This window comes from Carcharodon carcharias, chromosome 11 (assembly GCF_017639515.1).
Source record: "Carcharodon carcharias isolate sCarCar2 chromosome 11, sCarCar2.pri, whole genome shotgun sequence".
Lineage (NCBI taxonomy): Eukaryota > Metazoa > Chordata > Chondrichthyes > Lamniformes > Lamnidae > Carcharodon > Carcharodon carcharias.
The window spans coordinates 28421306-28442056 of record NC_054477.1 but is presented as its reverse complement, the minus strand read 5'-3'; the positions used below and the strand labels follow the sequence as shown (position 1 = coordinate 28442056).

The following is a 20751-nucleotide window of genomic DNA, read 5'->3' as shown; positions in this document are numbered from 1 at the left end:
CCTGAAATGTTAACTCTCAACTGTCTGGTCAAGGAAATGATAAAGATTTTTTTGATTATGTTCGATTAAAAGCAAGGTTTTAGCCAGCATTCCTCCCTCAACAGCTACTATCGAAAATGCAGATTAACCAGTCATTCAACTCCCTGCACCTGGTAAGTCCCAAAACATCTGTCCCGTTTGTCTCCAAAAGAGCTTCATTCTGTGAAACAGTTCGAGATGTTTTGGATATGTGGTAAGGCACCATATAAAATGCAAGTGTTTTCTTTATCAGAGGTAAAGTTCCAAAATAATGACGTGACTTCTTTCAGGCGCATTTCATGTCTGTATACTACAGTTTTGCTGTGATGCACATCTCTATGCAGCTTAAACATTGGAGCTTCATATGTAAATACAAAAGCTAAACAAAATTAATGGAGAAGTAATAGCTGAAGGTGATGCATGTTATTATGAGTCTTAAGTGTCTGTTTACATGAAAATTGTTTGTTTTTCTAATTAATTGAAAAGCTTTTGATTACAAATCTGTGCTTCATTTTTCATCTACCCTGTATTTGCTTTTAAGCTGGATTTCAACAATTTCAAAACGCAAGTGAACTGGAAAGTGGATCAGTGAAGTAAAGGCTGTTGGGCAAGCTGGTTATTTTGATGTGGACTATTTTGTCCAACTAGAAAAGTTTAATTTTTTTTTTAAAAATTAACAATTTTTTGTACATTCAGTACAAAGCACGACCTTTCTTGTAATTTGTGCAAAGTTCTGATGAGTGGATATTATAGTTAATCTTTTGCATTTGTTCGGGGTAAAGAATGTTTTGAAACATAATTTGAACAACGTGAACAATCTGTTTTAAAATGATTGCAATATTACAGTATGGTTAAGCCCACACATCTGCAGTTTTGATAAAATGTGCCACTGAGTCACCTTAACGTTCCATTCGATGATTAAGTTATGCCCTTGTGGCAGGTTTCAACTAACTTGGTAACATTAGTTTCTCAGCAGGTCTGGCAGCATCGGCGGAGAAGAAAAGAGTTGACGTTTCAAGTACTCATGAACCTTCGACAGAACTAGTTCTGTCGAAGGGTCATGAGGACTCGAAACGTCAACTCTTTTCTTCTCCGCCGATGCTGCCAGACCTGCTGAGTTTTTCCAGGTAATTCTGTTTTTGTTTTGGATTTCCAGCATCCGCAGTTTTTTTGTTTTTAACATTAGTTTCTCATCCGTTACCATCACATGCCAATTTATATCTTCAGTTCGACTTAGTCATTAAACAGAAAGTGTACTCCCAATTTTGAGGTTGCTTTCTTTCATTCTTTTAATGAAAGTGATGTGTCAGAAACAAAATAATGTTGAAAGACTCAAATGTGCTTTCCAATCAGGCTGAACTGAAATGCTATCTAGAATTGGGGCTTAAACCTGCAACTACAGAACAACACCTGCAGTAACTGCACAACATTTTATACATAAAATGCAGATCAACAAAACTTCACTAACATATACAAATTTAACTGAGGTGACTGTATTTGAGCATTTCTTTAAAACCCCAGCTAGTAACTTGTGCACAATTACACTTAAAAGGTTAATCTACATGTGCAATGCAAATAGTGATCCTATGTAGCAAACATTACTGATGGCAATCTCTTGGAGATGTTCTAAAGGTACCAGTTAGAAAAGCATTATTCAGATGTTGAACATTTTTTTAAAACCCTCCATTTTGTAGTTTTTCTCCCTTAGCATTTATTGGATACAATGTAAAACTCTGCATGGCCATTCACACAAACCCAATTTATTTAGCAATGTACTGAGGTAACTATTACGCTGCTTTACAGTTAGAAGCATGTAGATTTTAGGCTTGACTTTTAGAAAATACAAATAAAAGAGGAAGCAGTCCTGATTAATCCGGCTAAATTACAATGATTTCTATTCCATGTTTAGTATTTCACAGATAGCAAGTTGATGAAGTGATTTAAAAAAGCGTATAGGTTACTTAAGTTTGTTAAGAGGAATAGAATAAAAAAGATCATGCACTGATAGCCACTACTTGCTGCCAACCCCAACTCCCACAGCCCCTACCTACCCTGCTCTCATTCACCTGTGGCCTAGGTCCTTCGCGGATCCTGGGTTTCTGGTGGGTGCGCTGCCAACAGCTGCCACTGCTCCCACTGACATTGTCTGCAATGGACAGATACGGGCCTCTGATTGGCTGGCAGCACTCTGGGGTGGATTTCCAGTGTCCTGGATCCCAGGGAAGGTCTGATGCTGGCTACTTTAGTGTCCGAGACACAGTTAAAATGACGGACCTTCCAGAAAGGAGGCAATGCAAGCTCTCGCTGGCTCGCCGGCTCGCCAACTGGCGGGCAAGACCCCCACTGAATTTCACAAGATGAGGTTTTGATGAGAGCAGATAGAGAAACACTACTTCCTCTGGTGAGTGGGTCAACAACAAAAAGCCGTGGACTCGGCATAAGTGATCTAGAGGGAAGATGAAGAAACTCTCACTGTTGTGATCTGGAATGCTCTGCCTAAAAGAGTTGGAAGTTATGAAACGGAGTGGCACAAGTATTTGACAATGACAAACTTACAGGGTTATGGACAAAAAGTGGAACTAAGGACGGCTGCTCCTTCAAAGGCCCAGAATAGGCACAACCGGCTGAACGGCCTCCTCCTGTGCTAAATTTTAGATAAAAATCACATAAATCATGTGAACGTTTACAATGATGCAGAATACATCACAATGATTCACCGTAAAATGCAAACTATGAAAGTCAGTCTCAAATATATTTAGCTATGCAACAATTTCATTTTGTGATTAATACTGTACCATAATTTATTATTCATATTGTAATTATAGGTAATTATTTCATTCAATCTCCATAAAAATTTAGCAGCTAAAATTATGGATTGCCATAAAATTATGGATTGTCATACCATAGCCTACACCTTCAGGTCTTTATAGGTGAATAAAAACACTCAGTAAGGCAATGAAATAGCCAACAACTTGCATTTACTAGTAAAAATGCTCCACAGGATTTTACAGAAACACAATCAGACAAAAACACAATACCAAGGCAAGGACAGACATCATGACAGGTAACAAAATGCTTGATCAAAGGTTTAAGGAGCATCCTGAAGTAGCGAGGTGGAGAGGCAAGAAGTTTATGGAGGGAATTCATAGGAACAGGAGAAGGCTGTTCAGCTCATCGAGCCTGCTCCACCATTCAATACAATTATGGCTGATCGAACACTTCAATGCCTTCTACCCCACAGCCCTTTATGTTAATCAGAAGTTTATCAATCTCTACCCCAGAGGGCAGTGGAAGCTCAAACATTGAGTATGTTTAAGGTAGAGATTTCTAAAGATTCACAACCCTCTGAGTAAAGAAATTTCTCCTCATCTTGGTCCTAAGTGGCTTCCCCCTTATTTTGAAAGTGGGTCCCCTGGTTCTAGACTCCCCAACCAGGGGAAACATCTTACCTGCATCTACCTTGTCTATTCTTTTAAGTATTTTGTAGGTTCCAATGAAATCACCTCTCATTCTTCAAGCCTCTGGGGAAACTGGGTCTGTATTCTCTAATCTTTCTTAAGACAGTCCCTCTATCCCTGAGCAAATCTGGTGAACCTTCATTGCACTCCCTCTATGGCAATAATATCCTTTGAGGTAAAATGGACCAAAACTGCACACAGCACTCAGGGTGCGGTCTAACCAAGCTTCTATACAACTGAAGCAAGACTTCACTACTCCAGAGCTTATCTAAAGGCATACTTACCAATGCCTTCAACTATGCACATATGCTAATTAGCATGTCACACCAATAGCCAGTATTTGTTGACAAAATTCAGCATAGACCGCTCACTCATTTCCCCACCCCAACAGTTTCATTCTTCCAATTGTGTTGTTAAAACACCATAGAGGTATCCTCCCATTCACCCTTTTCCAACACTAATAGCAATGCGGCCTCAATATACTGCAGTCCGAATTTCAAGTTCCTTGGTCTCCTTATTTAAAAGGAAAAATGTAAGTACATTAGAAGTGGTCCAGAGAAGCTTTACTTGACTGATATCTGGAACAGGTAGGTTGTCTTATGAGGAAAGGTGGGACAGGCTAGGTTTGTATCCACTGGGGTTTAGAAGAGTAAGAGATGACTTGATTGAAACATACAAGATCCTGAGATGTCTTGACAGGGTGGATGTGGAAAGGATGTTTCCTCTTGTGGAAGAATCTAGAACTTGAGGTCACTATTTCAAAATAAGGGGTTGCCTATTAAGGACAGAAATGAGGAAAAATTGAGGGTTGAGAGACTTTGGAATTCTCAGTCTCAACTACCTTTTGAGGGAGAATCCTTGAATAGCTTTAAGGCAGAGGTAGATAGACTCTTGATAAGCAAGGGGGTGTGAAAGATTATCAGGGGCAGACAGGAAAGCAATGTTGAGGTTAAAATCAGATCAGCCGTGATCTTTTTGAATGGCGGAGCAAGCTCGAGGGGCTGGGTGGCCTACTCCTGCTCCTCATTCTATGTCCGTATGCAAGAACAGGAGTTTCCAACAAAAATATCCAATGGTTGCAATCAATGTCTGCCACTGGTGCTGGGGTTCATAAAGGCAAAGGGAACTACCTTAGCTGCTACACTAAATGAAGGTGGCAGAATTCATTATTTGTGGGATGAGTTAGTGAAAGTGTGCAGTCAGGTATAGGAGGAGGCGAGAGAGGAATGATTTGAATGAGAATGAAGGGAGGGTAAAGAAATGTTTCCGAGGTCTTGAGTCATCAGTTTTCCTGATGGTTAGTTTCTTCTAGATTTCCAGATCGAGTGCTGTGTTACATTTTGTAACCTATGCAACAGATGCACAAAATACCTTGATTTGCATTGGAGAGACACATGCAGTCACAAGGAAAAACAGGCTGCTACTAGCAGGTACAATTAAAAAAAAAGTGATATTTGTCTTTTTTTCCTCCCCACACATGCTTTACTGAAAGCTCTACAAAATTTTTAAAATGCTCATCTTTCTTCCTGAAGTCACAGATGCAAGGCTACTTGGTGCCTTCTACCTCTGTTATACTGTGCTGACAGTCTGTTCAACTTCATGAGCCATCGGGAAGAAATCATATCGTCACATCAGATATCCAAAAATGCACTCCTGCATGGATACTGAACAAATCGCACTCACCATCCCCACAGTCCAGAGATGTTAGGGCCAAATTCCAGGGCCCCTACCATCACTACACTTATTGGGGAGGCAGTAGCATAGTGATGTCACCAGACTAGTAATCCAGGGGGGGAGGCTAATGCTCTGGGGACGCTGGTTTCGATCCCACTACAGCAACTGGTGGAATTTAAATTCAGTGAATAAGTCGAACTAAAATGCTAGTGACTACTGACCTTGAAACCACTGCTGATTGAAAAAACAAACATTCATTCACAGGATGTTCAAGGGATAATTAGGCCACCCCTAATTACCTTGTTTTAGAGGGCAGTTAAGAGTCACATTGCTGTGGGTCTGGAGTGACATATAGGCCAGGCCAGGTAAGGACAGCAGGTTTCCACATCAGACTTTTGATCATCATCATCATATTTTTAAACTCCAGATTTTTATTGAATTCAAATTCTACTATCTGTCATGGCAGGATTCGAACTCAGGTACCCAGAGTATTACCCTGGTTCTCTGGATTACCTGTCCAGTGACAATACCACTATGCCACCACTTCCCCCTGTTTCTGCCATCTTATCTGATCTACATGTGACTCAAGACCTAGTGCAACGTGGTTGTGAGTTAAATGCCCTCTTAATCCACTCAGTTGTATCAAACCGTTACAAAGTCTACAAAAAGGAATTAAACTGGGTAGATCACTTGGCATTGACTGGATAAAACAGCAAACTCAGCCGTGTTGACCATACAAAGTCCTCCTTACTAATATCTGGGGGTTTGTCCCAAAAATTGGGAGAGCTGTCTCAGTCTAGTCAAGCATCAATCTGAAAGTCATGCCAGACAGACAATGCCCCAGACAACACTATCACGAAGCATGCCTTGTCCCATCAACAGGGCAGACCCACTAGAGGCAGCAGCACAGTGGTATACAGCCAGGATTGAATTGCCCTGGGAGTTCTCAGCACCGACTCTGGACCTCATGAAGTCTCATGGCATCAGGTCAAACATGGACAAGGAAACTTGCTGCTGATTACCACCTACTGCCAACCCCCACTTCAGCTGATGAATCAGTACTCGATGTTGAACGCCATTTGGAGAAAGCACGGAGGGTGGCTAGGGCATACTGGAAGTGCCCGGCCCAGAGTACAATGTCCATTACCAAGAGTGGCTCGTTAGCACCATCAGTGACTGAGTCCTAAAGGACATAGCTGCTAAACTGGGTCTGTGGCAAGTGGGGAGAGAACCAAATGGAAAAATATACAAAATCATCCTGACCAATCTACCTGTCGCAGATGCATCTGTCCATGACAATGATGGAAGGCGCAACCAACGCACAGTCCTTGGGGACGAAGAAAGGACTTCACATTGAAGATCCCCTCCATTGTGTTGTGTACCACCATGCTAAATGGAATAGATTGCGAACGGATCTAGCAACTCAAGACTGGGCATCCATGAGACGCTGCGGGCCAGCAGCAACAGAATTGTATACAATCACAACCTATAATCTCATGGCCTGACATATCCCTCATTCCACCATTACCTTCTAACCAGAGAACAACCCTGGTTCAAAGAAGAGTGCTGGAAGGCATGCCAAGAGCAGCACCAGGGATACCTAATAATGCAGTGCCAACCAGTGAAGCTACAACACAAGAATTATTCATGCCAGTGAAAGCAGCATGCAACAGACAGACCTATGCGATCCCAAAACCAACAGATCAGATGTAAGCATTGCAGTCCTATCACATCCAGTCATGAATGGTGGTGGACAATTGTACAACTAAACAGGATGGGGGGCAAGGGTGGGGGCGGCTCCACAAATATCAAAGTTCTCAAAATGATGAGGGAGCCCAGTACGTCAGTGCAAAAGGCAAGGTCGAAGCATTCATGATACTTCAGCCAGAAGTGATGAGTGGGTGATTCTTCTTGGCCTCCTCCTGAGGTCCCTAGCTTCATAGATGTAGTCCTCAGCCAATTTGATTCACTCCACATGATATCAAGGAACGGCTGAAGGCACTGGATACTACAAAGGCTATGGGCCCTGACAACATTCCAACAATAGTACTGAAGATGTGCTCCAGGGCTAGCTGCACCCATATCCAAGCTGTTCCAGTACAGCTACAACACTGGCATCTGCCGAGCAATGTGGAGAATTGTCCAGGTATGTCCTGTCCACAAAAAAGAGGAAAAATCCAATCCGGCTAATTACAACACCATCAGTCTACACTTGATCATCAGCAAAGTGATAGAAGGGGTCGTCGTCAATGCTACCAAGTACCACTTACTCATGAATAACCTGCACGCTGTACTCAGTTTGGGCTCCTCCAGGGCCACTCAGCTCCTGGCATCATTACAACCTTGGTTCAAACATGGACAAAAGAGCTGAACTCGAGGTCAGGTGAGAGTGTCTAGCCTTGACATCAAGGCAGAATTTGACCGAGTATGGCATCAAGGAGCTCTAGCAAAACTGGAGTCAATGGGAATCGGGGGAAAACTCTGCTTGTTGGAGACATATCTAGCACAAAGGAAGATGGTTGTGGTTGTTGGAGATCAATCATCTCAGCCCCAGGACATCACTGCAGCAGTTCCTCAGGATAGTGTCCTAGGCCCAAATAAACTTCAGCTCTTCAATTTCTCCAGAATGTCAAAATTGTGGATGCTCACTGAACATTCAGCACAACGACTCAGTTACTGAAATAGTGCGCATCCATATGCGGGAAGACCTGGACAACATTCAGGCTTGGGCTGATAAGTGGCAAGTAACATTTGCTCCACACAGGTGCTAGGAATGATTATCTCCAAGACAGAATCCAAACATCTTCCCTTGACATTCAATGGCATTACCATTGCTGAAATTGCCCACCACCAACATTCTAGAGGGTTACCATCAACCAGATGCTGAACTGGACTAGCCATATAAATACTGTGGCTACAAGATCAGGTCAGAAGCTGAGGATTCTGCAGAAACCAACTCCTCTCAACCCCCCCAAGCCTGTCCACCATCTATAAAGGCACAAGTCAGGATTGTGATGGAATACTCTCCACTGGCCTGGATGAGTGCAGCTTCAACAACACTTGAGAAGCTCAACACCACCCAGGAGAAAGTAGCCTGCATGACTGGCACCCCATCCAACACTTTCAGCATTCACTCCCTCCACCATTGATGCACAGTGGCAGCAGTGTGCACCATCTACAAGATGCAATGCAGCATCTTATCAAGCAACTTCGACAGCACCTCCCAAACCCATGACCTCTACCAACTAGAAGGACAAGGGCAGCACATACATGGATACACCACTACCTAGAAGCTCCCCTCCAACCATTCTGGTTTGGAAATATATTGCCATTCCTTCACTGTCGTTAGGTCCAAATCCTGGAACTCCCTCCCTAACAGCACTGTGTGCCTACACCACATGGACTGCAGCAATTCAAGGCAGCAGCTACCCACCAGCTTCAAGAGCAATTAGGGGTGGGCAATAAAAATGCTGGCCTAGCCGGCGACACCCACGCCCCATGAAAATAACTCCCTAGACCAGATAACAGGAGATCAAACCCAACGTCTTTGGGCTTTAAGGCCTAATTACTCAGGAGCTTGTGCGTGACTTGCTCTAATATGCTTCAAAATACAGGTTATATTTAGCAACATCATTACTACCTTTCATCTCAATCAGCTTGCCCCTATGATGTACAAAGTTACAGGATACACAATGACTGTCAATATTAATGCACTTCTTCCAAATCACTCCCAAAACACAAGAACAAATCTCTCACCATTTAGAATGCCATTAGAACCACGTGTGCCCTTCTGTCAGTCATCTATTATGTTTTCTTGCACTGCAATGGAAGCACGTTGTTGAAATATTTCCACGCCTGCATAAGGGCTTATCCAGGCACAAAATTACATTCCAGCTGAAAGAACCAATCCTGGTTTGCCATTTTTCAGCCATCAACAATAACTTTGCCTTCAGGCAGCAATGCTGATTAATTTATTAGCTATTGTGATTTGACAAGTCTTTGTGAAATAGCTATGGCCCACCTGATTACAAAGTTAAAAATGAAGTGCAGACCAGTTTTACATCCCCACAATTCAAAACATTTTGAAACTTCAGGCAATATTTAAATATAGACATAAAATTACTTTAAGCTGTTACCTTCAAACTAGCTAAATCAGCTCACCCTCTTTCCTTTAAACTGTAGCTACTGGACTTTTTAAATAAAAATGTAGTATCCTCAATGCCATATTCACATTGTGCAACTTGGGTCACAGCTGAAATTTCAGTATTAATCTCCCATCATAAATGGCTAAAATCATATGTTTATGTGCTAACTTCCAATTGCTCTCCATAATTTCTGTAGGAAAACCCTATGGAAACAGGGCCATGAACTCTAAAGTTGTGGCCTGCCTATATACCAATAGTGGGGAGCTGCTAAAAAGCAGTATATGTTGTTTGCAAGCACTCCTAATTTCATTACCAGATGATTCAAAGATGATTAGTTATTTCCAGACAAATCCCTTTCTCTGCCTATCAATTCTAAGCAAACTAGTTCAGATGGTTCATCATTTAAAAGCAAATCAATTTTAATAAACGCCAATTTCTGTATTTCTACACTGTGGCCCGTCTCTAGTCCATTTGAGTACGCATGGCACACAACATACTTAAGCCAAAGATATGCCTTCTAAATTATTAACATTTGGTAGTTTAATATCTAAGTATTAGCCAACAAGTTCAACTGAAGAGGGCACAGTAACATCTGGAATTTGGATGAATCAGTGTTACATTTGATGGCTGCCAGAAGCCAAGCGGACATACTTGTAAGTCCTAGAATAGTTGTAATGCACGTCTTGGTCTACTGACTTCAAGTACTCGACGTCAGTGATACAGATGAGGTAAAGAACTGTATCCAAAAGAATGAAGGGAAAAGGCATTGCATAAAACAATATAGTAATCATGCAAATGGTGGAATACACCGAGTCAATGCAGTGCACTAACTGGATAAATTCCATTACCAGAATACCACTTGCAATGGCTCATCTTCTTGGTCATGCATGGATACTTGCAGTGTCCCCAAGGATCTATCCTTGCCCTCTTTTTAAGGGCATAGCAATTACACAATTGCAATTGTAATCCAAAGGTTTGGACCAATACTGTGGAGAATGTCAATTCAAATATCATGGCAGTTTGAGAATTTGAATATCCGTACTCCCAGCCCTTTGACCTATTTAGACCATTATCCAAGCAGGATGTGGCATCTTAATCATTCTTACCAAGGTGTACCATCTTACACTATTGAAATTCATTTTGCCAATTATATGTCCATTCTGTAAGTTTATTAATATTTTCTTGTATTATTCCTTTGTATTAGCTATAACCCCAACTTGCTGTTGGCTGCAAATCTGTACTTCCCACTTCTGAATTAGACATAATTTGTTAACTGGGTTCCCAGCATCAGTGTATTGCCAATTTCTGCCTTTAGCCAGTCGGGGTATCAACCCTACACATGGTTTTCTGTTCATACCCAGATTGCTATCCATACTGCTACCTGTCCTGACTCCACATGCAACAACATTCTCACACCTACTCAGTATCTCAAAAGTCATTTGAAAATCCAAATATATTACACCTCCTGCATTACCCACGTCCACTCTTGTTACTTCTGCAAAGTATATTCAACAGAAATCAGTGCCAATACTATATTTACAGTTTACAGTTCATAGATTTTTTTCAATGACATCTTGGAGTAAAGATTCCATCATCTTTTCCTAACACTGATAAGCTAGCTGATCTGCAATTCCCTGGGCTTGTTAGATAGTCCTTTAATCTGGGGCTAATTAATCTGTCCATCAGTCCTTTGGCACTTTTCCTTTTTGTAAAAATTGTCACATGTAATAACACTTCTGCTGTCACTTCAGCTGTCTCTTCTGTAACTTTTAAACCTAAAAATTGCAATCTAGCCAAACCAGGAGTTTTGTCTTCTAAATTTGAAGAGGCTTTCAATTATCTCCCCCCTTTCTATCTTAAATGTCATTCTCTCTTTTAATCTCTCCTTTGAGGGTCATGCTCACCTTTTCTCCCTGGTAAATAGTGAAGCAAGAGAAACTGTAAAAGTAAATGAATGTTTCTGCCATTTCACAGTCATTATTTGAAAATTGAACTTGGACATCTCTATCCTGATGTGTGTTATGAGTCTGTAGAAATTTTTTTGATATTAATTTCAACTTTGCAGCTTGCTTTGTTTTCCTAATTGTTTTTGGCTTTTCTAACCATTTCATATTCCCTCATGTCAAATTCCTTTATCATGAGTGTACTAACATATGTCACCTTCTTTGTTTTCATTTTATCCATCTCTTTCACTTTTGTTAACTCATTATACTTTTAAATGCCACAACATCCTAACTAGTTCCAGAACACTAGGTACTATTTTGTGTGATATGACCTCTTTCCCAGTACATTAGAATTCTTCATGCCTGCTACAAAACTGGCCTGGAATTCGTACAGTAGCAGGTAATAGTTATAAAATGTACTAATGGATGATTCCCTGCCAGTGAGGGCAAGAGAACAATTGATCTAAAATAGAAAATAGGTTTCCTCTACCTATAATTCTAACATCACTTCTAATTTTCAAAGTGGCAACAATCAGTTTAAAAAAAAGAGTAGGCGATTTGGCCCCTCAAGCCTTAAGGTAGCAGGACAGGTAGATAAGGTGGTTAAGAAGGCACATGGGATTCCTGCCTTTATTAGCCAAGGGATAGAATATAAGAGCAGGGAGGTTGTGCAGGAACTGTATAAAACACTAGTTAGGCCACAGCTAGAGTATGGCGTGCAGTTCTGGAATCAGAATTATAGGAAGGCTGTGACTGCAATAGAGTGTGCAGAGGAGATTTACCAGGAGGTTGCTTGGGTTGGAGAGTTTTGGTTAGGAGGAGAGATTGGATAGACTGGGGTTACTTTCCCTGGAGCAGAGGAGATTGAGGAAGGACATGATTGAGGTGTATAAAATTATGAGGGGCATAGATAGGGTAGACAGGAAGGAACTTTTCCCCTTGGAGGGATCAATAGCCAGGGGGGCACAGACTTAAAGTAAGAGGCATGAGGTTTAGAGGGGAGGAGAGGAAGAATTTTTTCACCCAGAGGGTGGTTGGAATCTAGAACTCTGTCTGAAAGGGTGGTAGTGGTAGAGGCAGAAACCCTCATAACATTTTAGTAGTATTTGGATGTGCACTTGTAATGCCATGGCATACAAGGCTATGGGCCAAGAACTGGAAAATGGGATTAGTCTGGTCAGGTCTTTGTTGACCAGCGCAGACATGATGGGCCAAATGGCCTTCTTCTGTGCTACAAATGCCTATGAGTCTATTTAGTTAAAATGGAAGAGTGTATTTCAAAGCATAAATTCATTTGTTCAGGTTTTGGTTATGATGTGGAGTTAAAAGCACTGATGTACATTAAAGAATCCACTGCCAACTCTTGAAATGTAATCATTATTTTGTAAACACCTGCACTGCTTCCAATTCTAATTGCCGTGTCTGACAAACCAACGCAATTCCAGAGCTTGTGATTTACATGAGCAACTCTCGTTTACACGTGCGTTATTTAAAAATACTCACTTTCAGAAAAAATGCAGAACCATAGAGGAAGTTCATGAGTCTGTCAGGAAGTTAATTTTATGGCAAATTCCTGAGAAAATCCTGTTTGTGGCAATCAAAGTTGACACAACCTACACTAGAACTTTGTCAGTGATAGGCTGCCATCCAATGCAAAAAACCTAAATCCAATGACACAACTTGGTTGAAAAATCTTTTTACAAATCTGCTCAAGTAGTCTTAAAAAGAAATGAGAGTAGCATTGGTCTAAATACAATGGTCATGGACACCTTTAAATTTTCAATCCAAAACATGCAAAATCTATTAAAAAAACAGGGGAAAGCATGTTTGGGGTAGATGATAATTAAAATCCCCCTGATGCAGTACAGCACCACCTGAAAACGTTCAGTTTATGAGATCAATTTTCCATGGTACTTATGCCAAAAAAACGCATTCTTAAGTTTCCAACCTATATTTTAATTTTGTAGTTCAGAAAGCTGATTTCTGAACTGAATAAAAAGACACAGAAGATTTTAAGGGAACTGCAAAAGATGAATTACGTGTGCACACACACATATATATGGCAAACATCAGTAATTATATAGACAAGGATAGCAATGTTACAAAAAAGCTTTGCTTTGCAGATTTTAAGAAATTAGGATTTATATGCAAAACAGATAGCATTCAATTCTGGTTCATGATTGTTAGTACAAAATCCAGGAATCCACAGCTGCATTTTTTTTAAATCAAATTTCCAAGGAACAGAATATTCTTTCACATTCACTATTATGTGGGTAGATCACACCTTGTTCATTAACACATCCGTTGATCCATGAATGATGGAAACAAAAATAAAAAAAATGCTGGAAAAACTCAGCAGGTCTGACAGCATCTGTGGAGAGACAGACAGAGATAACGTCGAGTCTGTATGACTCTTCAATGGCTATTTTATTTAGATTTGTCTTCAGAAATGGAGTGCGTTTATCCTCAGGACAAAAATTTTACGTTACTAATTTTTCACTCCTTTACTTGGTCCATTTCATCACAAATAAGTGAGCAACCTTGTAATGCCTCTATGCCACTGAGAGGAGACTAACCAGGAACATCTACCGCATTACTTTTGAACAGAAAGTAAGGTGGCTGCGGTTTTGGAGGTCAATCATCTCAGCTCCAGGATATCATTGCAGGAGTTCCTCAGGGTAGCGTCTGAGGCCCAGCCATCTTCAGCTGCTTCAATGACCTTCCTTCCATCAGGTGGTCAGAAGTGGGGATGTTCACTGATGATTGCATGATGTTCAGCACCATTTGCAACTCCTCAGATACTGAAGCAGTCCATGTCCAAATGCAGTAAGACCTGGATAATATCCAAGTTTGGGCTGACATGTGGCAAGTATCATTCATGCCACGTGAGAGGGAATCTAACCATTGCCCCTTGACATTCAATGACATTAGAATCACTGAATCCCCTTCTAACATCCTGGAGGTTACCACTGACCAGAAACTGAACTGGGCTAGCCATATAAATACGGTAGTTAAAACAGCAGGTCGGAAGCTAGGAATCCTGCAACAAGTAACTGACCTCCTGACTCCCCAAAGCCTGTCCACCATCTACAAGGAACAAGTCAAGAGAGTGTGATAGAATACTCTCCACTTGCCTGGATGAGCGCAGCTCCAATAATAAGAAGAACACCATTCAGGACAAAGCAGCCCACTTGATTGGCACACCATCTACCACCGACACACAGTGGCAGCAGTGTGTATCGTCCACAGGACGCATTGGAGAAACACAGCAAGGCTCCTTCAACAGCACCTTCAAAACCCACAACCACTACCATCTAGAAGGACAAGGCCAGCAGATACATGGGAACACCACCACTACCTGGAAGTTCCCCTCCAAACCACTCACCATCCTGACTTGGAAATATATCACCGCACCTTCACTGTTGCTTGGTCAAAGTCCTGGAGCTCCCTTCCTAATGCGGGTGTACCTACACCACAGACTGCAGCAGTTCAAGGTAGCAGCTCACCACCACCACCTTCTCAAGGGCAACTAGGGATGGGCAATAAACACTAGCCTAGCTAGCAAAGCCCTCATCCCTTGAATGATTAAAAAAAGTTCAGAATGCTAATAGTTTAATGTCAGTTTTGAACAAAAATTTCAAAGTAGGTTATAGTGCCAAAACATTCAATAGCAAGTACTGGAATTTAGCATATTGTATGCTGTTCGCAAATGAACCCAGCCCAATGCCTTTAAAAATCAGCAAGGTACTGAATTAAAATAAACCCATATTGTATGGCACCACTCTGATCTAAACACATCTAGAACATCTCCAGAACAGCTACTCCTCCTACCGCCAGCACCATTACCTCTTAAATCTTCCAAGGATTTTCCCTTTGCTCCCTCCTCTTCCTTATCTATACACTGTCCTTCATTGATTTGATCAACATAGACTTAAATTCAGCTTCCTTAAGCACCCAGACAATAGACTTCGAATCTCATCACTGTTCTCAACCCCTCCACAGCAGCTTCTATGTTAATATAAAAGTAATATGCTGCAGATCTGAAACAAAGAGGAAGTGCTAGAAAACCTCAGCAGGTCTGGCAGCATCTGTGTGAGAGAGAAACAGGGTTCATGTTTCCAAAGGGGAGCCACATTGGACTTGAAACGTTAACTCAGCATCTATAGTTGTCAGACGGTTTGCCCAAAATCCAGTCTAATGAATCTCACCATCCTTAAACTCATCGCCTTCAGCCCCTGCCATCAGCAATGCTCTTTCCTTATTCCACCATTGAACTGAGATTGTTTGATAACCTCAGTATCTTGTTCAACCTTCAGACCCCATAATCACAAATTTCTTACTTCTACAACATTAAGCACCTACACCCTCACTTCAGTCCCTCCACCATTACTGCCCTTCTGTCTGCCTTTTTCACTTTCATACCCCAAAGTTACTTACTGGCCTGCCATCCTCCACTTTCAAACTTCAATTGAGCCAATACCCTGTGCCACATTAACTTTTGATTGCTCTTCATCCAAGTCTGACCTACATTTGCTTCCTGTGGTCAAACCCAAGAAAAGGGTACTGTTTTATATTTCTCATGGTCTGACCTAATTCTGTGTGCACAACCCCATCCAGGTTTATAGTAAACCCTTCACTGCTAACTCCAGCCTCTTGTGCATCTTCACTCCAATAGCAGCAAACCTTTCAAGTGCATGAGTCTTCCTCAGATATTCTCTCCAAATCCATCTGCTTCTCCACTTCTGTTTAAAACCCTTCGCCTCAACTAAGTGTTTGGGTATTACTTCCAATACCATCTCTCTGCCCATTTTTCACTAATCCATTTGTGAAATCACTATAATGAAACAGGATGTGCTTATGTGATGTTTATTAGCCTGCACCAACTCTTGGGCACCTCCTCAAGATACCCCATGGAACCACACAATGCAGTAAACACATCAGAATAATCTGGGGGAAAACACAAACTACCAAACTCTGAGGAGATCAGTTAACATTGAAATTAGATATGCAAAGCTGTTAAATAGATCAGAAAAGTGGGGTGGGCCCTTATTTTGTTCCCCAATAAAAAATATTTTTCAAAGGAGGAGATAATAAACTTTGACCCAAAATAGTACAATTTACTTGCCCAGATATTTTAATGTATTTTGGTGTTCTAAGTTATTTCTTCACAACTAAGCTTCGCGTTTGCACCAACTCATGAATTTTAAATAGGTGTACAGGTTTACACAACTAAATTTTTGAAAATAAAATAATTCTCACTTCGTGCAAATTCTTGTAGACAGACTGCAAAACAGTACTTTCATGCCTTCAAATTGCATGTTATGAAGTTAGTTCTGTTTTCAGGAACACGAAAGAACTTGTGCATATTAACACTTCATTCTGAACTGATGTTCCAGTATCCAGTCACTACTTATTTACATAGTTGCAAATCAGACCACAATGACGTTATATCCTATTGTTTGTCTCAAAATATAGCAATATCATTTGATAAGGGTTAATGGGAAAGTTAACAAAGGTCTACGGTTAAGATTTTTCAAACAACTTTGAATATATTTGTTAAAAGATGAACTTCTGACAACTTTAGAAATACTGCAAAGAGGCTTTAATGAATGCAACAGTGAAGGAACAGAATTAACAAAGCTAGACAACAAGTAACGAAGAGGAGCACCCAAAGGTAGTCACGACAAATTAATCTTTCAAGTGAATCAGGTTTGGGGGAAGGGAAAGCAGGAAATGATGGAAAAACAGTAGAGGGATTTTTAAAAAAGGGCACATCAGAGGCATTTAGTGAACTGTATTTCTGCCTGGAATCCTGAGCTGGGGAAGGAAGCAGGGGAAAAGCATTGGCTGTGATAGGGGAATTGAGATAATTAAGGATAGGGGCAGTGAAACATGGGGAAAATAGCCAGCCTTCAGAGGGAGGGTAAACAACACAGGTAATGGGAGGGGGAAGGATGTTGTGAATTGCATGATTGTTATTTCTATTGAAGAGAAATGAAATAGACTTCAGAATAGCTGTCGATAGGCAAAAGGGATTAGCGGGGAAAACATGCAATCCATTATCAATTGGGATGTTGAGAAGCTGATGAGGGAGAAAGAGGCTGACCAAAATGTCAGTTACCAGCAAGTCTTTTCTCTTGAAGACTGGGTACATTATTTCTAATCCAAATGCAGAATTTCAGACTTTCCTTGACTAAATTATTTTCTGTTGCTTTCCCAGTACTTCTTGCTGTTTCTTTTCTGTAGCGTTGACATCACCATCAATGAAGAAATGCTACAGAGAACTGGTCAGAAGTGTCATCAGGACCTAAACGATGGAGACACGACAGAGACTGGCAGGACACATTTTGCCTCCTGGGCGTACACTCCACCAGACTCGACACCACCAGATAGAAAGAGAATGGGGCCGGCCAAAGGAGGCTAGGCAAAGTACATTTAAGGAGGGCCTTCAAGAGCAGGACACCACCTGGACTGAGCAAAAGAAAGTGCGATGGGCCAGGGCTGGTGGCAGAGTCTTGCTGCCAGGGTTCCCCAGTCCTGTGCTTGACCAAGTCTAAGTAAGTCCCAAAATTAAATTTCCGATCTTCGCAGCAGTATGGCTGAAACCTCGAGTGTACAAATAAAACCACTACTGTCATAATATGAATAGAAATATTTAGATTTCAATTAAAAGTTTTTCATTTAAACTTTTGACTTGGGATTTGTCAATATCTGAAAGACCCAAGATACTTACGCTTTCTGCTGATATGAACTGAGGCCCATGTCGGACTCTGTCTGCAAATACAAAAAAATTGAATAAGTCAAAGTCAAAGCTGCGTAAATTATTGAAAGCAGCCCACCTCCCCCAATTTATAATCTATTAATGATGAACAGGCCAGCAACTGACATTAAACCTAAGAGAATATAAGAAAAGGAATATGTTCCTCTCCGCAGATGCTGCCAGACCTGCTGAGTTTTTCCAGGTATTTTTGGTTTTGTAAAAGGAATTACAAACAAGGTCAGTGACATGGCTCACAGGCGTTTTGGTTAAGTGGAGCAGAGTAGTAAGATATTGATTCTTCCTCGTTTTTCCCTAGCTGGCAAGCGCATCCCAGCAATCACCTGAGAAGATGCTGAGTGGAGAACTGGCACTTCTTCCAGAAGGGAAATTCCTAGCATTCAGTTATCGGTTACCAACTCAACAACATGGGAGCAATTAGAAATAGCACTCATGGCATATGCTCTTTCTTAGCCAAAGTTCTGACTGTTAAATCTGGAGATTAATACATTGAAAATAAGACATTTTAAACAGCTAACTTTTATTTAAAAAGCAGGCACTCCACTTTCGTTATAATGGTTTTCAGAAGGTTAAGTATTTTCATGGTGCAATAAGGTGCATGTTGGTTATAAATAAATATTCCTGCATAGCATGATGACAGTTTTAGAAGATGGGTTACCACAGGTAAGTTACAAATTCCAGCAGTTTTCGTTATTCACCATTAATTTCAAGGCAGACCTCAGATTATTGCTATTCTCTGACACGATTCCAACTCTCTCATTCAGAACTGTTTAGATTATTGGAATAGTGCAAGAAATCAACTGTTCCCAAGTACATTTAAATTTTCCTGACTTACTGGTGCAAAATCAGGCATATGGCCCCATGATGTGAAGAGCCTGGCTCAAATGACCAAAACCAGTTCAATTCAAGGCTCCTTCCAGAAATTGGACACCAAATTATCCCAGTTTAGGCTTACAGGCCTTTGAACCTTTTATCGTTTTCAACTAGCAGAAGAGAGAGGGAATTAAAGGACCATCAAACAGACAATGCTCACAAGGCATTATACCTGGCTATAGCAATGTCACAGTTACCCCATCATGGCAAGCTGAGGCAGAACACATCTGGCATCAGAAATAAAATGAACATAAACATTGCTGGCTGGTCATAAAAACTCAAACTGGTTTGCACTAATGTCATTCAGGGAAGAGAGCCTGCCACCTCTACATACAATTCCAATTCTACAATACAAGGGAGACTCTTAACGGCCTTTAAAGTGGTTTAGAGTGTCACTCATTTGTTAAAAGATCACAATGAAGTAAGGAGGGGCCCACTAGCCTCTACTAGCAATTGAGGATGGACAGTTATTTCAGTTTTGTCAGTGCTGTGTCCCCCAACAGCACTACAAAAAAAGCCAGAGGTTAGGCAGCATCTGTGGTGGGAGAAACAGGTCATGGTCAGATTGTGATCTTTCATTAAAACTGGTGAAAGATATCAACCTAAAACATTTAATGCTGTTTCTGCCCAACCTGCAGAATATTTCCAGCATTTGTTTTATTTCATTTAACCACACCACTGATCAGATTATTTCTTCCCCACTCTGCTACCACCATGCATGGTCCCCTCAGTCAAACTATATAATCCTTTAAAATCCTACAAAACTACATTAAAAAAACAGATATAATGGTTGCTAGCTTGATCAGTATTGTAGGAGTCAGGATCCTGTTACTTAGGAATTACAGAATCAAGTTCATACATTTAGTCATCAATGGTCTCACTGGAACCAGGTTCATGCATTAAATAAATCAATTCTCACTTATGTCAGTAAAGAATAAGTGGTGATAAATTTTCAGTGTGCCCATTTGAACTGTGAAAAATTCCAGGATAATTATGCATTCTCTGTTCTTGCAAATTTAAGCGGTGTTTGGATAAAGCATTTGCTAAGGAACACCCAAGTAAAGTACCGCTGATTACAGATCTGTGATTGGTGATAGTAAGAACAATGACATGAATTATTATTAGATGCATCAAACCAATATGCTTTAATATTGCATAATTTCCTATACCTTGTTTTAGTACCAGTACACTAACAATTTTCCAACAGGACTGTCCCCATGCACCTTGAGTAACAGAATTATTGCATGATATCCTTTATACAAGCCAGCAATCATTTCAGTTTCCTTGATAATAGGAAACAAACATCAAGAATGCAACATTTTGCTTCCTTATACATTTCCTGGTTGTATGAACTTCCTCTTTGTCTGAACTTCTTATCCATCACATTTCCTTGCCAGCTGAAATGCATTTAAATTTCCCCATATGTTTGATGCGAAACAATGAAAAAACAGCTGCTTTCCCATTAATATTTCCTGAATTACTGGAATCTGAAACAAATACTTTATTGCAAAACACCAGCTTCAAGTTTTTATCTAGCAATCTTCGGCTTTTACTTTTTATACTTTCAAAAACATTGCAAATTGTTCCTCATTTTCTTTCACTTTTTGCATAATCCATTGGTCTGGCCTCTTTGTAACACCGAACAGTTTTAGCTGGTTAAAGTGTGCTAAAATACAATAATTATGGAAAAAACAGAAAAAATATCATTTACACATGGCAAGAGAGAATTTGGGGTGAATAAAAATTAAGGGCTAGTGTTATGACATGGCAGGTGATGTGTACCAGGCAGACCAAATCCACAAGGGAGACTTGGCCACGTTATCACAACAATTTTGCAATTTGTATTTATTATGGAGAAGATG

The 20751-nt window shown here is 40.7% G+C and overlaps 1 protein-coding gene across 4 annotated transcripts in view; it reads right to left on the bottom strand.

Annotated features, from left to right (window-relative positions):
- Positions 1–20751, bottom strand: part of tmem131 (transmembrane protein 131) — a 182007-nt gene that overhangs the window by 107690 nt on the left and 53566 nt on the right. For 3 of the 4 annotated variants that reach the window (XM_041198868.1, XM_041198870.1, XM_041198869.1), the window contains one exon: positions 17972–18012. In XM_041198868.1, coding sequence (XP_041054802.1) covers positions 17972–18012 — 41 coding nt within the window. Of the gene's footprint in view, positions 1–2574; positions 2663–17971; positions 18013–20751 lie in introns of all 4 variants that reach the window. The other variant, XM_041198871.1, reaches the window with a different exon arrangement.